This window comes from Phyllostomus hastatus, unplaced genomic scaffold, assembly GCF_019186645.2.
Source record: "Phyllostomus hastatus isolate PE091 unplaced genomic scaffold, TTU_PhHast_1.1 phas_contig_86, whole genome shotgun sequence".
Lineage (NCBI taxonomy): Eukaryota > Metazoa > Chordata > Mammalia > Chiroptera > Phyllostomidae > Phyllostomus > Phyllostomus hastatus.
Window position 1 is genome coordinate 35,542,059 of NW_025333977.1, and position 22,908 is coordinate 35,564,966.

Below are 22,908 nucleotides of genomic sequence, written 5' to 3' on the forward strand. Positions count from 1 at the left end.
GCTCTGAGTGCAGGCCTGGGGTAGGGGGACAGGAAGAGGAAGGAACTAGGGGAGAGAGATCCATCCAAAATCCCCACCAAAACGCCTCAGGAGCAGGGTCTGGGGTCTGTGGTTCATCTTGGTGCTAAGAGCCAAACACAGGTCCCTACCCAGTTCCCAGGAGCAAGCCCCAGCCTCCGCCTTTCCAAGGCCGCCCCAGCCAGCAGCCGCTGCCCTCCACAGGCACTTGCACTCGGTTAAGAGCAGAGGAAACCAGACCCATTCAAGTCCAATTCCAACACAAGGAAAGCCCCTGAACAAGCTGACTTGACTTTTCAATATTTTATTCTTGTATTTGTACAGCTATATTTTACAACACATTAATGCAGTTTAGACACAGCCAAACCCTGTCTCCGGAGTAGTTACAACACAAGCATGACGCAGAATGTGATGGATGAGACAAATTTTTCTCGAGAGCTTAGTTAGTGACAACTCGAAGTCCCTGTGTCTGCCTACACTTCAGAAAGGGATGGCACGCTCGTCCATCGTGGAAAACTTCCATGAAAAAGGCACCGTAGGACACGCTGTATAAGTATGTACAAACCGGAAACTAGAACAAAACTACACATTTTTCCTTCTGCAGCTTTTTTTGTTCTTTTTTAAATACACACTTTGTAAATTGTAAACCTTCACTTGCAAAAAAATACAAATACACAGAGGCATTTTAGACAAAATATTTTCTTACTTATACAGATGCAATACTTAAAATATTCTCTTAAGTGCTCTTTCTCAATAAAGATTCTCAGATCCGTGTCTGCCTGCAGATACAAAATCGAGCCTTTAACACAATTTTATATTTTTAATATATCTTTTTTAGGTTTATATATATTTATTTTATATATATATTTATATATTTACAACTCTGCCATATATTCCTTCAGCTTTGGTTAAAAAAATTAAAGCCCTCTGTTTGATAACATACCTAAGTTTCTTCTTTCAAAAGAAAGCACATTTACATACAAAAGAAACATCTGTTCCCACAAAAACGTACACATTCCTCATTTTGCAGACTAAGTCAAGTCAGAACTTTTGCATACTCCCCCACTTTGATATACAAAATGACTGCTTTTTGCTGACATGGTTCGCCTTACACATAGGAGAAGAAGCAATATTATTTTCTTAATGTTTGACGGCAGTGGGGGAAGGGGAGCTGCCTAAGCTCCCGGTCCCCACGCCCCTCCCCCCACCCCCCGCGCCCAGCTACGGTTTGCACTACTGGATGAAAGAGGCACTACATCATGGGATGAACATTGTAAAGTGTTACAGTTTCCTTTGGGCAGGTTCTGTCTGAGAAGGGGCTCGGATGGAAAGCGTCAACACGCCATGCTTCAGCAGGCTTTGGGGAGCTCCGGGGGCAGGTCGGTGGCGGACACGCGGTATTGCACCTTGGTGTTGGTGATAGCTCCGTGTTTCTGGCGCAAGTGAAGACGCAGCTGGCTTTTGTGACGGAAATGCAGGTTACACTTCTCGCACTGAAGGAAAACCAGAGGCAAACTGTTAGCTGTCATCAACCCGAGAAACATGTCAGACCCAGAGAAGGAGCTTTTCCCTGAGAGAGACTGGGCAGCTCTTCCTTTTCCACAGCAGGGTTAAGAACCCATCTGGATCCCGGCTTCTGTTAAGGGACCAGTAAGTATTGTGAAAATGTCCCTTCCCTGCTTTCCAAAATGTTGCTCATATTTTTCTCCTGCGTGAGTTGTGTTTCCCTGACTTAATTAACTCCACAAGTTCAAGTCTCATTCAAAAATGCAGTTCAGATGTAAACTCTCCTCATTATTAAGGCTTCCATGAATCTCTCTAGAATGAAAAGAATCTTTTTCCTTTGAACCTCTGTAAGATTTCTAGCCATGCCTTATCTTGCAGGAAATGCTTTGAGGGCAGTGACCACTTTTTATTAAACTTTATAATCTTCCTAGTATCTAGTAGAATATACCTCTTCAGCAATTATGCATTAAATCCAAACATATCTGGACAAATAGACTGCAAGAAGTCTGAATTCATGAAAATTATTGAGTCTAAGATACACCTTCAAAAGTGCTGTTCTATTTCTTTGTAAGTGTGTACACTTTAGGTAAGCTAAGGCATCAATCAGCAAGTAGAGCTATTTCTTGCTTTGATTGAATGAATGGATGGATGGTCACAGTTTTAGTGGAAAAGTTACTTAAAAGTGAAATGAATGACTAAATGAAATGAATGAATTGGGGTAACCAGGATACAATTTTGGAATAGAAAAAGGACAATTGAGGCAAAAAGTTAAGAAAATCCAAATAAAGCATGGACTTGTTTATAACAACGTATCAGGATGTGGCCACTAGTTGTGACAACTGTATGTTACCAACATGAAATGCCAACAACAGGGAAACTGGGCCCACATGGGGACTCTGCACCCGACTTTGCAACTGTTCTAAAAATTTAAAACTATTCTCAAATGAAAGTGTAATAAAATATGTTCATAGAGAGAATATGTTTTAAAGTAAAAACAGAAATAAATTTAGAGAAATAAAAAATGGAATGGGTGGGGAAGTGAGCAGGAAGAACCCTGGTCTTAGGAGAAACGGGGCCCACCCACGCCGTCCTCTGCAGCGTGTCCTGAGCAGGTCATCTCTCTCTCTGGGTCCTGGCCGTCCCTTTCCGAGGGACTGAATCAATACGCTCTGCAGGTCACAGTTAACCTGGACATCGTGTGCATTTAAACTTCTAGTGAATCATTGTAATAGCAAATGTTTATCATCCTCTTACTATATGCCAAGTACCACTCCGCACACTTTAGCAAATTCATTAACTTAATACGACAGCTCTGTGGGGCAGGTCCTGGTGTGGGCTCCTTTTACAGCTGAGGAAATTAAGGTACTGAGAGGATGATCAATGCTGCCCAAGAACATACAGCAAATAAGATAATTACTCAAGGACTGATAAACAAGCCAATGAAAAGAACCACACTTTGCTGTTAACATTTGTGGTATGGGCTAACTATTCATCAGTTGGTTCTTGGTGCTCTGGAACACCTCGATTCTGATGAGCAACCCTGGCATCTGGCTGCTGGCCATCTGCTCCCCTTGAAATGGCCTTTTCTCTGCTTTATTTTATGTCACCACCTTCTCCAGGTTCTCCTCCTACTCCTTTGGCTGCTCCTTCTGGAACTCCTTAGTTCCTCTTAAATAGACATCAAGCCCAGCACCGAGGAGTGTTGTAAGCACCCAATAAACATTTGTGGAATATATGAATAACTCTACCATCTCTATATCCATAGTCCAGACCTCTTCCCTAAGGCCCAGATCACCCAGCCCAATACCCCAACTTTAGAGATGAGCAAACTGAGACGTGGGCCAAGGTCAAGCAGATTGTCTTTGGAAATCAGGCCCAAATCCAGGTCTATGATCATCAGTTCAGTGATCATCCTGCTGTTTGCTTGAGACTGGAGCACAAACTTCTGCAGCCCCACCCCTCCGCCTCCCTGTTCCTCCCAGGTCAGCCAGTAGCCACAAAGGCTCCCTTACATGGTAGGGTTTCTCTCCCGTGTGGATTCGCAGGTGGCTCTTTAGAGTCTGAAGGTGCCGGAAACGGGTGCCACAGATTTCACACGGATAGGGCTTCTCGCCAGTGTGGATGAGCACATGGGCACGGAGGTGGGCCACCTGGAGAGAAGAGCAAAGCATGAGAGGCTCTGTCAGGGTGAGCTGTACACCCCTCAGCAGCCGCACACAGAGGTTGAGGGGTCCTTTCCCCATGCCCCCTGCTCACCTGTACAAATCTGGCTCCACAGGTTTCGCATTTGTAGGGCTTCTCTCCAGAGTGAATTCGAGTGTGGGTTTTTAGGTTCGCTGGCCGGTTGAACTGGGCCCCGCAGATGTTACAACGATAGGGTTTCTCACCTGTTACCGAGAGAAAGCGAAAAAGGGTAGCTACATTCAGTAGAGGTCACCATAGTCCCTGGACCCTGGATTTCAAAGCAAGCTGCCTTTCAACTTTCTGTCCCTTGGAAGATGTCAAATAGAGGACTTGGACACCTGCATCCTGGCCTGCCCATTGCCCCCTACACACACACCAGCATCCCTTGGTCAAAGTCAAGAAGCAAAGTAGAGACAATGCTGGGTGTGGGGTGGGAGGAGAGCAAGGTTCCAGGAAGCCTTGGACCAGCTTTGTCATTAGGATTATCTAACAGTAGGACTTGGAAAAGTCACTCTCCTTCTCTGGGCCTCAGTTTCCCTCTCTGGAACCTGAGGGACAAATTTAGATGATCTGGGAAGGCTCTCCTAGCTCTTTGCTTGGATAAGACTCATTCAGTAGTCAACCCACTGAGCAGGTAGTCAACCCACTGAGCAGGGAGATACAATCGGGCTGCTCTAGTTTCTCTCTTTGAGAACAAACATACTTTTCCGCTTGTGGCAACTACAGCTGGATTCCATTTGCAGAGAGGCGGGGCCTGAGTTGGAGTAGATGCTCAGACAGAGGAAACCAACAGAAGGGCTGTGCCTTCCTTCATGGAAAGTTTCTGGGATAAAGGAGCCATTTAAAATACCAAAAGAGAGTCAACTCTGGAAAACAATCAGGTTATTAGAAGCTCCCTGGTAAAGGAATGTGAGTTGATAAGGAATACACCCTGAGAGGGAATCAAGAGGCCTTCAGTTTTTTCCTTTGTGGCTTTACAAAGGCCAGCTCTACTTTGTGTCTCTCCGCCTTAGCTTCTCCCCCTTGACAATGGGATTAACACTTCCGACTCCAGCAAGAGTAGAGAAGCAGGACAGAGCAACTCAGGAAAGAGAGAGAATACAGGGAATGGATGAGTCACTAAGCAAAGACGTGACAGAACCTGTTCTCTGCTTCACCCCACCAGGTACCAAGCCCCCAGGCTGCTTTTTCTGGAATCCTCTCCCTTTCCTGACCCCAGTGACCTTGGCGAGCTCAGGGTGGGGTGGGGCAGGACCATACCCGTATGGACGGTCTTGTGGCTGGCAAGGTTGCCCTTGTAGCGGAAGGAGGCCTGGCAGCGGTCACACTTGTAGGGTTTGTCACTGTGGGTCTGCAGCGTGTGCCTCTTGAGGGAGGCCTCCTCAGAGAAGCGGCAGTCACACTCATTGCAGAAGAAGGCCCCATTCTCTGTCAGAGGTGGGGAGGGGACAGCAACGTCAGCATGAGGGAGGGAGGGCTCCAAGGCCCCCTCACCTCTGTATCTACCCCACACCCCGTGCCCCTGCCCACCCAACATACATGGGAGCTCTGAACCTGTGGGAATTTTGTTTTCTTTAGCATTTACAGTCTCAGTCACAAGGGAGAAAGGAGACAGATCTGAATATTAAGGTACAGAAGGGAAGCTCAAACCAGCAGGTACCCATATGGCCAAGACCAGCTGGAGGAAAGCTCAGCAGGGCTCTTCCTTTGCTGGAGAGCACTGAGGACTACTCTTCCTAGCAGTTCATACTCTTATTTGCATCCATATGCCCTTAGTGAGACCTTTCAAGTCCCTGAGCCTCTGTCTGCATCTCTATCTCCAAAATCAGGATAATGAACCCCTGTTCCACCTACTTCATAGGAGCACATGATAAGACACAAAGCATCACAGGAATGTAAGATATTAATCAAATGCAATGATACTTTGAAGTCATTGGGAAGATTAATGACAAACACGGTTACCCTTGCACCGATCTGCATTTCATGTCTCCCGAACACTTCTGCGAGATCGGGAGCACAAAGATGACGGTGGAAGTGGAAACAGAGGCCCAGAGAGTAGGCAGTGGAGTGCAGGCCAAAGGCATATGGCCCTGGAGGGCAGGCGGGGACAGTCCCTGTTCTCTCAGCTACAGGTCCACGACCTCGACCCCGTGCCAAACTTCTCAGTGTCACTTTTTCCTGTTGTTGTAACAATTTGAAAATGACACATTGTACTGGCTCAGCCCTAATTCGATATTACTGGGCTGTATTACTGCAGCTGGAGATGCAAGAAAACATAGCCTTTTCATCTGGTAAAAACTGGGGATGTCAAACACAGCCTATCCAGAAATTTCAATTGAATAATTTAGGTTAACTCATGTAATTCAGCTAACATTTACTGAATACCCACTCTGTTCCAGAGAATCACTAGGACTTGTGGGAAATGCAGGAATCTATCAGTGCACATGCTCCCCCTCACGGGGCGGACAGCCCCTCAGGGGCACTAACATGTGCACAGATCCTGCACCAGAAGTTTAGGTCTGGAGGGGCTGAGAATCTCTGGGAGTTACAGCCAGCCCACAAGCTACCTTTTCTGGAATGATGCTGAAAAGTCTGTTTGGTCATTCTCTGTCACCCCAGATTAACTCTTAACACCCCATCTCCTGATTTGGCCAGCCTAGTTTCCTAAGAGGTCAAGCGTGGGGAGATCAGCTGGTGCCAATGAACTTCCAATCACGAGTTTCTCCCAATCAGGGACAACAGCATAAATAAAACGGAAGACAAACTCTGCCAAGTAGAGGCAGGGGCCAGCCTTCTCCCTGGCCAGGGGACGATGCGGGGGTGGGGGGGATGGGAAGGGGCTCACCACAGCTGGAGTCTGAGTACTCAGACTGGGTCTCTCCCATCTCCTCGGGGAATGTGGGGCCAGCAGTGTGGAGGCACATCTCCGAGTGCTGTGGGGACTGAGAGCCGCAGGACGTGCACTTGGGGGGATGCAGGTAGAGTGGCGAGTGGCTCTCGCTGCTGCTGCTCCGGGGGGAGCCTGTCAGGGACCTGTGGGTGGAAGGAAAGGGCCTCAGCAGCTGGAACTGGAGCAGAGTAGAGCCCTCCCCTAGTCCCCATCCCCAGACTAAGTTTCTTTCCCTCAGTACTGCAGCCTGCAGCCTCCCTCAGTCCAAAGCCAGAATGAACATCCCCTGCCACACCAAGACCACAGGGAATGCCCTTCTAGCACAGAAGGGAATTCTTTCACTTGCTATGAAAAAATATACAGATGCTTAATATCCTTCTTTACTTAGGTTAATTTAACAGGCACTTATTCCACACCTCTCGTGGAAGCATCTCAGGCAAGACAATAACATAGCCCCCACACCCACCAGAAGAAGTGACCCTGGAACCCTGCTGGGTGACCCCCTGAGCCCAGGCCTGGGCTGCCTGTGAAATCACCTGTTGACAATGTTATTGAGTCGGCTGGCCTGTGAGATGGTAGAGTCCTCCCCACTGGCGCTAAGCTTAGTTGGGGACTGGAGGTCAAGGTTCTCAGGCTCCATGGGTGGCTGGCAGGCCGGTGGGGCTGTGTAGGTTCGAGGCGAAAGGCGGCCCAGCTCAGCCTGCTCAGGCCCCTCTGGTTTGGCATTCTGGTTGAGGCTATTGAGCACAATAAACTTGTATTTCTTCCAGTTGCAGGCTTTGGGGTCAGTGGGGCTCTTGGCTGGAGGGGAGCCAGAGGTCTGAAGGATGCAGGCATTCTTGCTGCTACAGGACTCCGTGGGCGAGTTGGGCTGGCAGTCAGACTTCTGGGGGCTCTGTGGACTAACCAGACCCTTCCGGTTTAGGGGTGCATTGGGGGGCTCGAAATGCAGGGCAATCTCATCCTCTGAGGAAGGTCTCTCTTCCTCCTTGCCAGCCTTGTCACAGGGGAAGTATGGAGCATTCCGAGCCGAGGGGGCTGCCGGCTTGGGGCCCTCAGCCACACTGTAGTGCATGTCGCTCCGTGTCTCTTCCGGGGCCACCTCCTTCGGTGAGTAGATGTTGCTGTGGCACACACTGGGGGATATCTCCATGGCCAGCCGGCTGTACTCCCCTGGGATTGGTCTGGCACTATCGCAGGGGAGGGCCCGCTCCTTGGGGAAGGGGTTGGCCACAGGCATCCGGGCATCCCGAAGTTCCTCATCGGAGAAGAGGAAGCTGCTGACGGGGATGTGGTTGTACACGGGATAAGAGGCTGGCGGTGTGGAAAGGCTGCTGTACAGGCTGGGGGCAAAGGCTCTGCTCTCACACCCAGGGGGGTTCCTCAGTGGCAGGTTGTTCTCCACCACCTCCCGACCCCGATAGCCCATGATGTCTTGGGGCATCAGCATTCGGCTGTTTGGGAACTCTTCACGGGGAGGCTTGATGGCAGGAACCATCTCTGCTTCACTGCAGGAGAAAAACAGAAGACAATGGCCTCCAGATGAGAACTATTAATCAGACGGTCTTCCTAATGACACTGGCCTATGTGACCACAGTTGTGCTTGGGTCAGCTAGACATGGGAGATGTGGCTCTGCAGGCAGTAGGGAAATATGTGCAATTACAAGGCATTGATGCTTGCAATCTAGCCCAGAGTTGGGGAAATAAGGCCCCGAGAAGAGAAGAGTTACCCATACAAGTGTATGCCTGTTTACACACCATCTTGTATATTTAAGTCACATAATGTACATAGGTAGGTGAATCTGCAATTCCTCAGATTATTACACAACATAAAGTTTTTGTAGCTCTTATCTCTTGTCGCCCATGGAAAATCCTACAAAGAAGGGAAGGCAGGTATTACTGCCTCCATTTTATACACAGGGAGACTAAAGCTCAGGGTGGGAAGAAATACAACTCTGGTGCTACGTGTGCAGAGGGTCATAGAGAAACCAGTGCCCTGTCGAGGAAAGGACTCAAGTCGTGGGGAAGTGTGCTTTGGAGAACAGGCAGCATTGCTTGTGCGGGAAGCCCTGACTCTGAAGCAGCCAGAGCTGGTTTGGGATCCCAGCTGAGCCACTTAACAGCTATGTGACCTGGAGCAAGTTACTTAACCAACTCCAAGCACAGGGCCTGATCTAGAGAAAGTACTCACATGCGATGGCAGTGAGAATCTTGCCACCAGCATATACTTGAAGAGACACTATGTGGGTGAAAAATAGGCCAGCTCAACCATGATCACAGTTAACAGAGCTAGAACCAGCTGGTAAAGGTTAAGGGAACCACTTCGACTCGTCATAAAGCACTTTCTGACTGTCCAAGGTAGACCACATGTCTCTGGGAGCACTGAGTTCCTGGCTCCTGGAGGGGTTTGAAGAGAGGCTGGAAACCCTTCTGTTTAAGAAGGGTTGCAATTACCCCAGCGTAATGAACCAAATGGTTCTCCTTGCTTCTTTGGCTCTCAAATGCCTCACCTTTAAGTAATTGTCATGTCTTCCCAGCCCTTGGATAAGGAGTTAGCTAAAATAGCAGGGAATTCTAAAGGACAGGCAAAAGGCTTTGGAACACAGAGGAGGAACTGAAGAAAAAGCTGAGTGATAAGCATATGAACACATACAGAGAAGCTGACATCCGAGCGTGGCCTTGCAGGACAGGTAGGAGAAAACAGCCTATCAAGTGAACAGGAGAAAGCCAAGAGGTGAGGATGCACCAGACATATCTGGACAGCAGTAAGGAGGCAAGTTGGCCAGAGCACAAGAGTTCACAAGGGCAGGAGTGTGTGAAAACACTGGGAATATAGGTTGTGGCGCATTATAGAGGATTATTTTTTTCTAAATGTATGCATTATTAAGGGCTTCTGATCCTTTCTGATCCCTTTCATCTCCAAGGCTTCCATCTGGTGGCAGCTCACCTGGCCTTGATAAACTTCCGGCAAGTGTCCACGACATGCTCCATCTGCAGGTACATAGCTGTGGCCATCACAGACATGATGTTGCCCTCCCGCAGATTGAGCCGAGATGTGTACATGAAGTCTAGGAGGATGCAGAACCCCTCGGGGTTGATCTCAGGATCGAGATTGATCACACTAAGGTTGCATTTCAATTGGTCTGTGAAGATGCTGTAGAACAAGCCGCTGTAAAACAAGCAAATGTCTCACTATAGCAGATGTGTAGACTCTGTCACCAGTTATAGTCAGCATCACATGCAGTGCCCCTTCTAGGCCCTAGCTCCAAAACTTCGGTGGCAGTTAATAATAGTGCCGTGTATGGAGTGCTTACTAAGTGCCAATGAGTCATGATGTACTTTTCAAACACTGTCTTGTGTTCCTCACAAACTTGCCAGGTGGGTACTATCATCCTCCCCTTTACAAATGGAGGAACTAAGATCAGAGAGGTTAAGTGATTTTCTGAAAGTCCTAGAGCCTGTTTTCTTTTTAGCGTTAACTGTGCAGATGACCAGAGTTAAATTTAACACTCATTTGCAATAACTATTTTTGTCTATATCTTTGGGATATGCTTTTCCCTTGATCTATCATTTTATTTTTATTCTAAAACTCACGCTATATTTAAAAAAAATAATGAAGTCGGGTAATGGTGACAGATAAATAAAATGATGTCTACATCTACATTCTACTAATTTTTGTCTGAAAGCCCACAGGCGGTCACAAAGTCAATATTCCCAGAAGACCCAAGGGCAGCTTGAAGCCACACCCCCAGATACCGTGTTGTCTGCCGGAGCCTGGCAGTTAGGAGCCAGCATGGTAGGGGGCCACTTCAATTCTACTCGCTTCAACCAGAAAGAAGCAATGCAACTTTGGGTAAGATGTTTAACAACTTCGCACCTTGATTCCCTTATCTACAAAGCAGGAACAATAGCGTCTACCTTCCAGGGTTGTGGCAAGAACAAACACGTAAAGGGTATATAGAATGATGCCTGGCACATAGTAAGCACACAGTTACCAGTAACTATTATTGTTTTATCTCCATAAACCTATTCTCTACACTATTAAACAAACAGGTGCTTGTTTTGGAGGTCGAATAAGTTCTCCACCAGCAATGGAGATGCTTGACTCTATATCAGTTCACTGTGAGTGTCCTTGTTTTATCATCCACAAAACCAAGGCAATCATGCCATCCATAACACAGGCCACTACAAAGATCCAGGGAGATAATGGAATATAAAATTGCTCTGAACATATGAAATCCTTGACAAATATGAAGAAGTAGCTGGCTCACTTTCACTAACCTACCCATGGGAATATAGCCACAGTATAAAATAAAGACTGTTATGCAGTAAAATAACAAAAGATTTCAAATTAATTTGCTTAATATATTTTTAAGAATCTCTTTCACTTTTCATGTTTTCACTATGTGAACTTAAGTTATTCTCCATGTTTGCCCCAAACACATCCTTTCTTGAGACAGTTATCTGATTTCTTCTCCCTCTGTTCCCACAGAACAGAAACTCTTTCTTCTCTAAAGGTGTGTGCATTCATTCTGTTTCTGGGAGCTACTCTGCTGGGCCATGAGCTGGAGATCTGGACACAAACACGACATGATCCCAAACACAGCAAAAGGCCCACATGTTCCTTTTTGCTCACTGCCAGCACCGCCAGCACCATCACTCTACTTGTATTCATCTACCTTGCCCTTCTAGACCCTCACCTGCAGGCCATGAGGACTGTCTTATGGGCTCTAAACTGCTCACGGCTCACCACTATGACAACGTCAGTCAAGATATCGCGGCTTCGGAGGCGATTAAGGTTGAGAAGAACATCACTGGCATGACGGGTGAACTGGATACAGCTGTCAGCTGGTGAGGCCATTTTGTCTTCACCTGCGAAAAAAGGTCAAAATCCTGTCAGTTCTCTGGAACCTGTTTTCTGCTCACCAGGACCTTAAAACAGCTTGTTCAGGCCAGTAGCATCTGGAATGCACACTGAGGTCCCTTGTGTTTGGTCTTTAAACAATTAAATAGTGCCCTTTCTGGGCACTATTGTTCACATCTATAAAATGAGGAGAATGATTTTTATCCAACAAGTCAGAAGAGAAAGCCCTTTATGGAAAAGGGGGAGGGAATGAATATTGTTGAGTGTTTTTCCCCATATACCAAGTGCTGTACCAGCACTGAGAAGCAGTGAGTGAATCCAGGCTCCGAAGGCCAGCACACTAGCTTTGCCTTTTCGTGCCGGGTGACTTAGATAGAGCAGACTGCTCAGTGCTTCTGGGCTTCGGTTTCCTGAAGTGAGAGCAGTAACAACTACATGGTTGTAAAAATTAGAGATATATGCCTAATCTATAGTCTAGATTCTCAAAAAGTGTAGCTATTCTCATCAGTATCTCGTGTCTCCTCTATTAGATTTTAGAATTATCTCAATGTACCTCAAGCACCTAGCACATTGCTGGTGCACAGTAGGTGGCTAAATTAATTTGAGCTAAGAAATAAGTATGGGAATGAATAATCTCACAACAGTGTTAAGACAGTCTAATGCAGGAGTAGAGGAGGAGGGCTGGGAGTGATGCAGAGGGAATTGGTTATCCTTTCCCTTATCTAACAAAAAGTGGCAAAGTTCACAGAAACATATGCATTGGAAAATTTAAGAGAAATAGTTTTTTCACACAATTTGAAAGCATATAATTCAATTACTTACCCAATGCCTCGATTCACAGTCCCAAATTTTGCTTATAACCTGCAGGGAAGAGAAAAAAAGCGAATAGGAACTGATTTAATGATTGTAAGATTGTCCACTACAGTCTTATTTTAGGACACACGTGTTTAGTTTTGCTTTGATAGCTGCAGCCTGCCACCTGGTGCGGTTTTACCATAAGCTAGCAAGCGGTTTCCAGCTCTGCTCTTAAGAGAACAGGCATCCGAAGCCACACAACAATGTTTGTACCCTGAGTAACGGGGATATGTTACATATATGTATACACATATGCTTCCTTTCTCAATGGAAAAAGTGTACGCCACCCTAAAGCCATTGAATTTATGGGAAAGAAAAAATTTAAAGAAAAACTTCAATATGGAGGACGATCCTTCAGGGGCCTAAAACCTTTCTAAGCTTTTCAAAACCTGCTAAAACATTATCTTTCGAGTCCTAGAAATGATTCCACAAGGCCGTCAAGGTCAACATCTTTATGCCAATTTCAATGGTGACAAAACTGAGATTCGGGTTCAAGTGGCTTACCCAGAACAAAGAGCCAGGCAGTACTTCCTGGCTGTCTGAAACACTTAAGATGCACTACGGAACACAACCTGAGATGGCATATTTATGCTTTTCTTAAGACCTTTGCCTTCTGCCTACAAGTTTTCTTTACCGTCCCTCCTGGGTGGAAGACCAGGTACAGTGTCACAGTCTCCCAAGACTGTGCTTCCCCCTGGTGGTGAAAGACTTAAATTGTGTTGTTTAGCTGAGAACTGCTCAGGGGGCATTCATGAAACACGCACCTTATTCGGATTGGCTTCTCTAAAACAAAATAATTTAAGGTTCCGTTAGGAGATTCTCATTTACGACTGTGTATGGGCTACAGAATAAAACAATACTTGAGCCCTCTCCCCCACCCCACCCCTTTTTAAAAAATCCTAGGCCTTACGAGATATTTTCCAGGTAAAGGGGCCCCAGGCCAGGGAGGTCCTGTTAGGCCACATAGATGATAAGTAGCCCAGTCCTAGATCTTCTGGCTCAAGTTCCTGATCCCTTTCCAAATCAGCCTACGTGCTGTAAAACATGCAAGACAGCACCCTGATGTGGGTGAATCTCATTTTTAAGTTCCTTCCCCCACACAAACACTTTGCCCCCATTCCAGGCTGCTGAGTCTTACCAAATGAGTACTCTAAAAGGAGAGGTTTCCTTGAGTCTGTAACCAAAAACTCTGACATTTCTCTGTGGTCCCAAGTGTCAGTCACTCAATCTCATCGGCTTCAAGGTTAGGTGTGTATGTGAGTGAGTGGGGATGGGGGTTAGAAAATGGGGGAAGGGAGAGGACAGAAAAAGACAAAAAGAACCTGTTTCCTCCTCTCCCCATCCTAACTCAAAATGGGCAAAGAGAGACACACTAACTTGGTTCTAACCAAAATTCAATGATTGTCTCTTTGAAAAAGAATGCTGAGGGCACATGTGAGGTTTATTTATAAACCCTCTCCTCGTCCCTAACGGAAAAGATCCTTAAACACTTCTGGAATACCTAAGGCCGTCTTTTAGCCAGCTTCAACCACCAGCTTGCCTGTGGATTTCCAGTCACACACTTTTGGAACCACAGGAAGCCCAGATTTGCCATTTCACCTTGACACTTGGCAATGACTCACTACAGATTTGGACTGAAACAAACAAAACAGTTCCCCTGGGTCTAATATCAGCCATGGTCTATCTAGGCTGCGCACTTTTCACCCTAAACCTCTGCCTGGGTTGGCCAAAAACAAATGCACATACACTAAGGCCCATGTCATTGTTAAGTCCACTCCTTCCTACACAGCTCTGTCTCAGGAGACCCACAATTAGTGAATATGTGGGTTATGGCGGGTGTGGGCAACAGGCTTCCTTCTAGATGCTGCGGGTGTGGAGGCACCACTAGCACTCGGTTTATTTACAGACCACTCAGCTCTTTCCAGACCATTATTGTACGTGATCCTCATAACAGCTCTGATTTACTGGAAGGACACTGAGGCTCCAAGGGATAAGCCTTGTCCAACATCTCAGAACTAATCACCAGCCAGCCCTGGACAAGCCTGTCTGCTAGCTTCAGACATCCTCTGGATACCACACACAGGACTCATTCCACACAAAAAAAATAAAAATAAAAAAAAAATACAACAACCAAGAGAGCTGAGCTGTTCAGGAGAAACTCACAAACTAAGGGCCCAGACCTGGACTCCCCTGAGCCCACCCCCACCCTAGCCACAGTAACTATCAAGGGAGTTAAATAACCACCAAGGTGAGAGTTAGATAACCACAAAGTTGAAGGTTGTCTTCCCCCCCCCTTTCCCCTCCCCCACGACCCAAACACTTTCACTACTTTGTTGCTTTAAACTCAGGCACTTGAGGAAAATGGCAGATCCTTTTAAAGGGTCTGGAGAAGAAAAAAAAAAGGGTTCTCCCCCTGAAAAAGACAGAGGAAAGGAAGGAAGGGAGGAAGGGAGGGAGGGAGGGAGGAAAAGAAAGAGAAAAGAAAAAAGAAGAGAAGAGAAAGAAAAAAGACAGAAAAAATGGCAGAAAAAAAGAGGAGATGAGAGGCCAGAAGCTAGGTTTGGAGAGAAAGCGAGCCAATAGAAAGACCCCATCCTTTTCCTCAGTCCTCCATTCCGCCCGACACCAGGCAGCCCCCTTCTCTCGCTCACACGCCGGCACAAACCCGAGCGGGGGAGCGAGAGCAAGCCGGCACGGATTCGCTCACCCCCACTATACCATACGCACTATACCATACCTGTCTGCCAGGGACTGCCCACCCGGGGGCGTTGTGCCACCACTGCTGCCCATCCGCCTCCAAGCCCCCGCAGGCTCGGCGGAGGCCCCGTGGTACTACCGTGGCAGCCCTTAATTTGGCTGCATTCAGATAAAACTTTTCATGCACCTCGGTAACTAACATTGTGTGTGCCTTTTTTTCCTGTTATTCAGTCAAGGCAGGGGGCAGTAAGGGGAATGGCACAGCCCTCTCATTCCCGGAACGTAGTCGATCTCAGCTCAGCGGATTTCACAGAACACTCTGCCTATCGCTGGCTCCAACAAGAAGTAACTTTCCAGGAAGCTGCCGGCCCCCCGACGGCCGCCAGGATCGCTGCCTGCGCCGCGCGGGCCACCGGGGATTCACCGGAAAGGGAGGGGGCGCCCCGGGAGGATCGCGGGGAATAAAGCACACTTTCCCCTAAATCCCAGTCAGACAAGTTAAGTAGCAGAGCAAGTCTAGAACACAGGATTTCGGGTCTAGTCCGAGACTCATTCGCCCAATTCCGTCGTTTATTTGCCTGGGGCGTCATTTTTTTTTTTTCTTTTCTCTTGGCCCCCAACTCCCTTTCTAAAAGCGTGGTCTGGTGAGGCTTCAAGGTCTAAAAGGTGGAGTCCCCAGGACTCAGGGACTCCCGTCCAGCATACCTCGGCCGATGTGGACAAAAACTAAACCGAAAGCCCTTTCCGCCTACGTTGGCAAGTAGGGGAACCTAGCTCCTCTGGGTTTCCTCTAAAGTCTTTAGAACAGGACCTGCCAGGTTTAGGGATTTCCGAATTTGATTTCTCCGAAACCCCGTAGAAACGGGGATTCAGCAGACGCCAGGACAGCGCTAACGGACGTGCTTAAATTGTCTCCCCTTCCCGTGGCCTTGCTTGGAATTATAACCCCTGGGCGCCATCTCGTAATAGCGGCCTCCAAAAAGCGCTTTGGGGGGCGGAGGCTGGGGAACTAGGGATGAGAAAGACGCAGCTTTTAAGGCCAAAGATGGCTCTTAAAACTGGTGTTGGCGACTCACTGAGCCACGCAACCCATCAGCGAAGGAGGCGGTTTCAAGGTCCGTTCATAAAGATTGGGCCTCTTCAGTCTCATAAAATCCTACTTTGAGGCTTTCTCATCCCTTCGCCCGGTGGAATAATGGTGAAAGCGAAGGCCGAAATTTAATATGGTATGGAGTGAGAATTCAGGAAGGGAAGTTAAAATTAAGAAAATGCACTTATTGGAAATTAGGCGTCCAGTGGTTCCCGGAGCCCAAACCTAATCACGTTTTACCGCTACTTAACACTAGAGGGAGGCCTCGCACCAAGGCCTGAAACCAACAACCCCATTGTCGCCCCGCCCCTCCTTCCTTCCCATTGACCCAGTTTCGACAGTCTCGGGATTTGGAGAACTCCTTCTTCCACCCTGTCCCTCCCCCAACCCCCGCCCAATCCCATCCGGCCGTTGGATTATTGGTAATCTAATAACTCCAATAACTCGAGAAATTCAAAGAACAATGTGGAAGTGCAAAGCACTGTTTAGGGACAAGGACGAGGAATTTTAATAAGGCTGGAGCTGCTGCAGTGAAACCCGAATCAGGGTTCATGCCGGAGGAGCGCTCCCTTTCTCCCGCAGCATCACAGCTAAGAAATTGCTCCGGTCAGGCCGCAGTGGTCCCGCGGTAGGGGGTGAGGTCAAACTGCGGAGTTGTTTCTGTTCTGTGGGGGGGGCTCTCTTCTCTGGGGAGCGGGAGGGTGGGGAGTCGACAGCAGATGAAAGTGAATTCGATAACGTGGTGGCCTCGGCAAACGTTTTAGGTGACTGAGGTGTTCAGGGACATTATGTCCTGACTTTCATTTCTATCACGTTTCCTGACAACAGCGCTCTTGCAAGCCTGCAAGCTTCTAGGAAATGCAATAAAACAGAGGGATGTGTTTTATCAGCAAGATCTGAAGAGGAGCTGTAGAAGAGACACTCCCCATGCTCCCAGCTTGCGACAGCCTTCCAGAAAGGGTCAGGCAGACAGTGCCAGCAAACCACGTCCTAAGCAAAGATATCTCGGCCATCCTGGCTGGACCCGCTCAGCCTTTGCAAAAAGGCTGGTGGGGGAGGGGAGCGGCATGATCTTCCCAAGCAAACAATGCCTTTAAAAACCTGATCTGGACAGAAGTCAGCCAAGGTCTTTTTATTCACGTTAATGAAGATGGAAGGCACTAACTGTCCTTGGAAAGCGATGAGTCAAATTTGACCGCTCTTCAAACACGTCCCCAGATTCGTTTCCAACCGAACAGAGGAGCGTTTCTCCGAAGCGGCCTCCAACAGCTCCCACAGTAGGAGAGGCTAAACTCGACTGTGGCGCGTCGGGGCGACGGAGCCGACAGCATGTCCTGCGGGTGTGCATGCCGGCCGTCACTACGGGCCGCCAGGACACGGACTCACATTTGTTATCTTCAGTTTTTAGCTCCCAAAAAGAAAAGTTAGCTATGAAACCGCTGTGGCACAAATTCTATGAGGATTACACTCTGCCAATCAATACGACCCACCCACAAAAACTGATTTCTTTTCGAGCCATTTGGCAAAGTTTGGAAAGAAGGGGATAGAGAGGGATTTTAGGAAACTAATGAGAGCCTCTGGTGCAGCAAGGTGCATCTCTGCATTAAAGACTGGGCCTTAATTACTCCCCAACATAGGCACCCTAAAATCTGAGACCCCATCTCCACCTGTCAGCGCAACCGTAGGCTTTTCATGTTAGTTATTGAAAATCTTAGGCCATACTTAGAGAAGCATTTCAAAATACAGTGACCTAGAGGTTAAAATCAAGGTCTCTCTGACTGCTGTTCCTTCTCTTTGATAACCTCAAAGGGGCTGAGATAAACTTGCCTTTGACTTTCAGTCACTGACCTGGAAATTCAGAAGCTTAAAATCTGGCCCAGGCTAAGTCACTATCTCACCATTAACAGGCCTCTTCATCAGGCCTGTTTCCTCAACTGTAAAGAGATGTAAGTCTTAGAACCCACAAGGCATCACTCCACTACCTACTCTTCCCCCCCCCCCCCAGCCCACCCCCCCCACCCCACCCCTCTGACCCTGAAAAGGCCACAGCAAAAAGGAAATAGTGTGATCAAAACGTATTATTTTACAATTTTCTTCTTGGAGGTAGATGCCCATCACTAAGTAACCGTGAGCCGGTTGCTTCCGGAGGTTTTCTGATTTTCATCCATTTTACTGTAACTTTGGAGGTCGGATGCCATCCTCATTGGAGGGTATCCTCCATGTCAGTCCTACCTAGCACCTGGTGGGGATACCTGGCCCAGAGATGACACAGTGGACCCACCGCCCAAAGCGGGGATCTCAGCCAAGACCTATCACTAGGTGGCAGACTCAATCCGTCCGAAAATCACCGCGCAGCCGCAACCTTCCACACAGGACTATCCCCAACTAACCCCCCCCCCCCACACACACACTTTTTTTGTCTGTTGGGGGGAGGGGTTGCCTTCATAGGCAAAGCTGGGAAACATTTAATTTACTAGATGTGATTCTGTTCTTCGCGATGCTCACGCCTCTAGCAAGCACAACACTATCTGGAACTGAGTTCCTGAATTATACATTGATTTTTCCAGCTGGAAAGGCTGAATGTATTGAAAAGGATTAAGAGTGCACTTCTATTCAAAAAGCAGAATGGCACTCGACAGTCGACAGCATTTAGCAGAGCTTTCTGTCAAACACTGGTTGGCCAGCAAAGAAAGTCCAGAATAGATTCCTGATCTTCATAAGGAAAGCGGTCCCTTGAAGCCAAGGGCAGGGTCCCACCCAGGCTTACAGCGCTCCGAGAAAATCTGGGAGTGGGGAAAAAGGGGGCGAGTTTGGTCTTTTGGTGGGGTCGCTGATCTTGGACGGGGAGTGGGGGTTGGAAGAAGCAGTTCCTGGCTTCCAGTGGGGCGAGGAGAAATAGGAAGGCTTTGCCACAACACACCACCCTCGCTCGGATCACTGCGGCAGCGTTCCCACTTGTTGCGCAGTGCAGGAAACCGGCATGCGCCACACCACTTTTACTGTCATTGGATCGGAACCCAGCTACAGACCAGACAACCACCACCCCGCACAATAGCCTAACCTCACTCCGGAATCCACCCCTCCCCCCATACACCACCACCACCGCTAGTAAAAGTGCAGGGCTTCCAGTCACTATGGATTTTTACACTAGAACGTTCCTTTTTATCTCAATGTCAGACAGGGAGCAAAACTCAGATGCCCTGAGAAGTCAAGTCCAAAAGGGAAGGGGGCTGCCTCCTCCTGGAGAACTCTCTTACTTAAAGCCAATTAGACAACCCTTCCCTCCCTGGGGCTGTCACACACACAGACACACTCTTTACTTCAACTACTTTGCCTATTATATGACACCATCCTAGCTGAAAAGCAACCTTTTCCTTTCCCACTTGAGAGACCAACTGCAAAGTCCCTTTTTAAAAAAGTTACTTTTACCTCCCATTCCTAAAGGGGGAAAAATCCTCCTAAGGTCATTTCACAGTATTTTTCAAATATTTGACTTGTGCACATAGAGTTTCACCCACCAACGGGTGGCGCTGCCACACCACCTCCGGTAAATCTTAAGTTTTTCACAACAAAATGGGTTGTGAGTGTGGCTACCGGGTAGGGGAGAGAGGGAAGGAAGGATTTTGACATCTAGTCATGGCTACCATTTACTCAACCAATAACTGGAACTCTTCAAGGCTCAGCAAACGACAGGTTAAGAGTTTAGGCTCCCACCCCTGTCCACCAAACCAAGAATGAATTGGAAGGTCTTTTCAAGAAAGCATGGGTAAAACCCTTCCAAACTGAGCACAGAGGAAAAGGCCAATGGGAAAATTCCCACTTCCTCTGGCTGCCTTCTCCTTCAAGTTGCCTGCCTAGTTTTCACAATTTCTATCCTCACTATCCTCACTATCAACAGACCCTTAAAAATCAGCCAATGCTTGAGCCTGCAGTATTAGAAAGTCTTTCAAATAATAGGTTATTGGAATTTTTTAATAAATGGGAGGAGGGGAAAATATTTCCCATCTACAAGTTTCTATTTTGGCCTGAAGACTCAACTGCAGTCATTTTAGCGAGGGAATACCCATCTCCTGGTGCTCTCTTTCCATTTCCTCCTCCCCCAGAGACAAATATCTTTTCTCCTTAAAAACAAAAAAGTATATATTTTAAAGCGAGAATGTGATTTCACCTCATTCCTTTGAGCTCATGTTTGCTACCTCCAGGAATAGCGTGTGGACTAGGGCCAGATGAACTTCAACTTGGGCTGCAGATTTACGAGGTTCTGTTCCAGTGCCAGACACTCTTGGTAGTAAATAGTGAGCAAAACAGATACCTGTCTCCTGATAAATCTTGCCCCCCCCTTATTTTTTAAAGTTATTTATTAAAACCACACACACACCTTGCAGAGAAAAAGGGAAACTGGCAGTCTCTGTAGAGGAAGCCAGTGGCATCGCTCAGAGCCACAAACTGTATTTCTAAACAGCCCTTTCCCTGGTTCCCTCTCTCCTGCCCCACTTTTTTCTTTCAGACAGTAAAAAAAGAAATGCATCTACTGACATTAACTTTACTTAAAACAACAACAACAACAACAACAACACACCCAAAACAGCATTACAAGATTTTTTTCCTGGAAACTATAACAGACTGGAAAAAAACTCCATGAGATTAAATCAGTTTTGGGGGAGTGGAAGCGATGACCAGCTATCCGAGACAGCGAGGGACCCAGTAACGCTCTGGACTTTCAGCACCCTGTTTAGGGTCATTGCCCCTGCTCAGCTGTCGGGACCCCCGTCACCAAGTCTTAATTATTGTGAGAAGGGATACAACATTAAAAGGGGTCTTTTTTCATTCTTTTAAAAATCTGCTGTGTTCTTGTTTTCCATGGGGGACCTTTAAAACTCATGATTGCAACACTAGTTCCATTTTTCGCCAGAGTTCCAATAACACAGCATCATACAGGCAACACAATCCACAGTTCTCAAGACATTTACCACGGTCACTGCAGCCGGCAGCGGGGTGGCCCCTCGCTACAGCTGGCCCCGGGAGCAGCCGACTTCGGAGGCTCCAACTCCCTACCCGCTCCCGCCCTGGCCGCCGCCGCTGCCGCCGCCGCCGCCTTCTCCCTTTCCTACTCCCTCAAGGAGAGCCACAGGTTGCAAATCCAACCAACCTCGCAATCCGTTTTTGCAAAATCACTTACAAAGATCTCCCTTTCGCTCCCGCGCCCCCTCCTCCCGCGCCCCGTCTCCCAGCCAGGACCACAAAGTGCCCTTCTTCCCTCCCGGGTCTTGCACGTAGGAACGCGGGCTGGGGCTGTTTTGTTTTTCCCCTCGCCCAGCGCAAGGACCTCGGGAATTTAAAGCCTGAGGTCGGCTACTCTCGGGCCCACAGTTGTCATTTACAAAGCTTGCACCATGGTAAAAATAAAATAAAATTTAGGAACCACTGGGAGCTAACACCGAGTCACGCAGCGCCCAAAATACAAACATCGCGACCGCCAAGAAATCCCGCCACCTTCCTGCTCGGCTGGACTGTCCTGTGAAGGTTCTCGGAGTCCCCACACGCCAAATAGCACCGCAGGTGCAAACGCGCACCCCCTTTCCCACCCACTCCCCCGAACCCCGTCCCGCCATCAGCTTCCTTCTTTAGGATGGGGAGAGAGAGCGCGAGGGTGTTCCGAACTCCCTTAACTGCAACCAAGAAAGAATAATTTTCAAAGTATTCAACATCCCCGCCCCCAGGCAAGCTAAACCTCCTCCAAAACACTGGGGAATGGGACACCAAAACACTCGCATCTCGTTAGGAAGATCACGGCTCTAAAAGGAAAGAGTAGAAACTATACTTCATCTAGGTTTTAGGGGGATAAAAAACCGAAAATTAAAAAAAAAAACACGAAGGCTACGCTCGCATTTTTCCTTTCAAATCTCGGCTCGGAGGTAGTGAATCTAGAGGACCGAGGCCGGTGGAAGAGAGCCAGCGGGGCGAGCGAGCAGGCAGCCTCCCTCCTCGCCTCCGGGAGTTACTAAGAAGGACGGGAGAGGGGATGGAAGAACAGGCGAGGGAAAGGTGGAGGGAGGGAGGGAAGCGGAGGCAGGAGCGAGGTTAGCGAGAAAGGCAGTTTGCAAGCTAGAAAAGAGGAAAAAACACAGCCGCACGAATCCAGCGAGATCACAAGCCGTACGCAAGCAGGCAGCAGAAAGCGCGAGCGCGAGCGCGCGTCCTCTCCGCGGTCTAAGGCCAGACAGTCCCCAGACTTGCCCGAATCACCCCCCAAACACTGTCTCGTCCTCTCTGCTCCGGCCGCCCCCTAACTCCCCTCCTTCCTCTCCTCCACCTCCTTTTCCAAAACCAAAACAACACAAGGGAGGGTGGCAAAAGCCTTCCCAAACCGGCCGATTCACTCAAAGACAAGAATAAAACAATAAATACATTAAAAAAAATCTCTATCTTAGAGTGGGAGAGACGTGGGACTAATCTTCGGCATTTATTTTAACACCTGACAACTAGAATAAATAAATATATACATTTATATCAATAGATACACAGAGGAAACTTGGAGCCAAAGCATTTGGCAAGAGCAGAAAAAAGAATTAAAAGGTAAAATAATGATCATGAGCAGCGGCGGCGGCAGCGGCACCAGCGGCAACAGCGGCGGCGGCGGCAGCAGCAGCAGCGGCGGCAGCAACAGCAATAATCACCTGGTGTCCGGCCTTTCCTAGAAACTTCTTGCATCACCACTTCTAAGAACCCCAGTTCTAAGAATCAACAGAGCTCAATTCTCGGAATTTGAGCTTCGGACTTTACCACTGCTACATAGAAGGGGAG

The 22,908-nt window shown here is 47.9% G+C and overlaps 1 protein-coding gene across 4 annotated transcripts; it reads right to left on the bottom strand.

The window, feature by feature from the left end:
* Positions 1-306: 306 nt before the first annotated feature.
* BCL6 (BCL6 transcription repressor) lies at positions 307-22,908 on the bottom strand. Of its 4 annotated transcripts, none has more exons than XM_045850820.1 (10): positions 22,782-22,908; positions 12,285-12,323; positions 11,299-11,470; positions 9,546-9,767; positions 7,135-8,106; positions 6,554-6,741; positions 4,969-5,136; positions 3,781-3,911; positions 3,537-3,674; positions 307-1,511 (listed from the first exon to the last, which is right to left on the bottom strand). In XM_045850820.1, exons 3-10 carry the CDS (start codon positions 11,457-11,459, stop codon positions 1,368-1,370), a joined length of 2,124 nt encoding a protein of 707 aa, XP_045706776.1. In that variant the 5' UTR covers positions 11,460-11,470; positions 12,285-12,323; positions 22,782-22,908; the 3' UTR covers positions 307-1,367. The 4 variants fall into 4 exon arrangements, with proteins under 4 accessions (XP_045706776.1, XP_045706779.1, XP_045706780.1 ...); XM_045850823.1 differs by lacking the exon at positions 22,782-22,908 and adding an exon at positions 21,075-22,732; XM_045850824.1 differs by lacking the exon at positions 22,782-22,908 and adding an exon at positions 15,055-16,468.

Excerpts from the sequence above, each read along its gene's own strand:
- BCL6 (XM_045850820.1), bottom strand. The coding sequence starts at position 11,459 with ATGGCCTCACCAGCTGACAGCTGTATCCAGTTCACCCGTCATGCCAGT. Across the intron at positions 5,137-6,553 it reads GTACTCAGACTCCAGCTGTG|AGAATGGGGCCTTCTTCTGC; the intron begins GTGAGCCCCTTC and ends CACCTCTGACAG. Across the intron at positions 3,675-3,780 it reads GTGGAGCCAGATTTGTACAG|GTGGCCCACCTCCGTGCCCA; the intron begins GTGAGCAGGGGG and ends TCTTCTCTCCAG.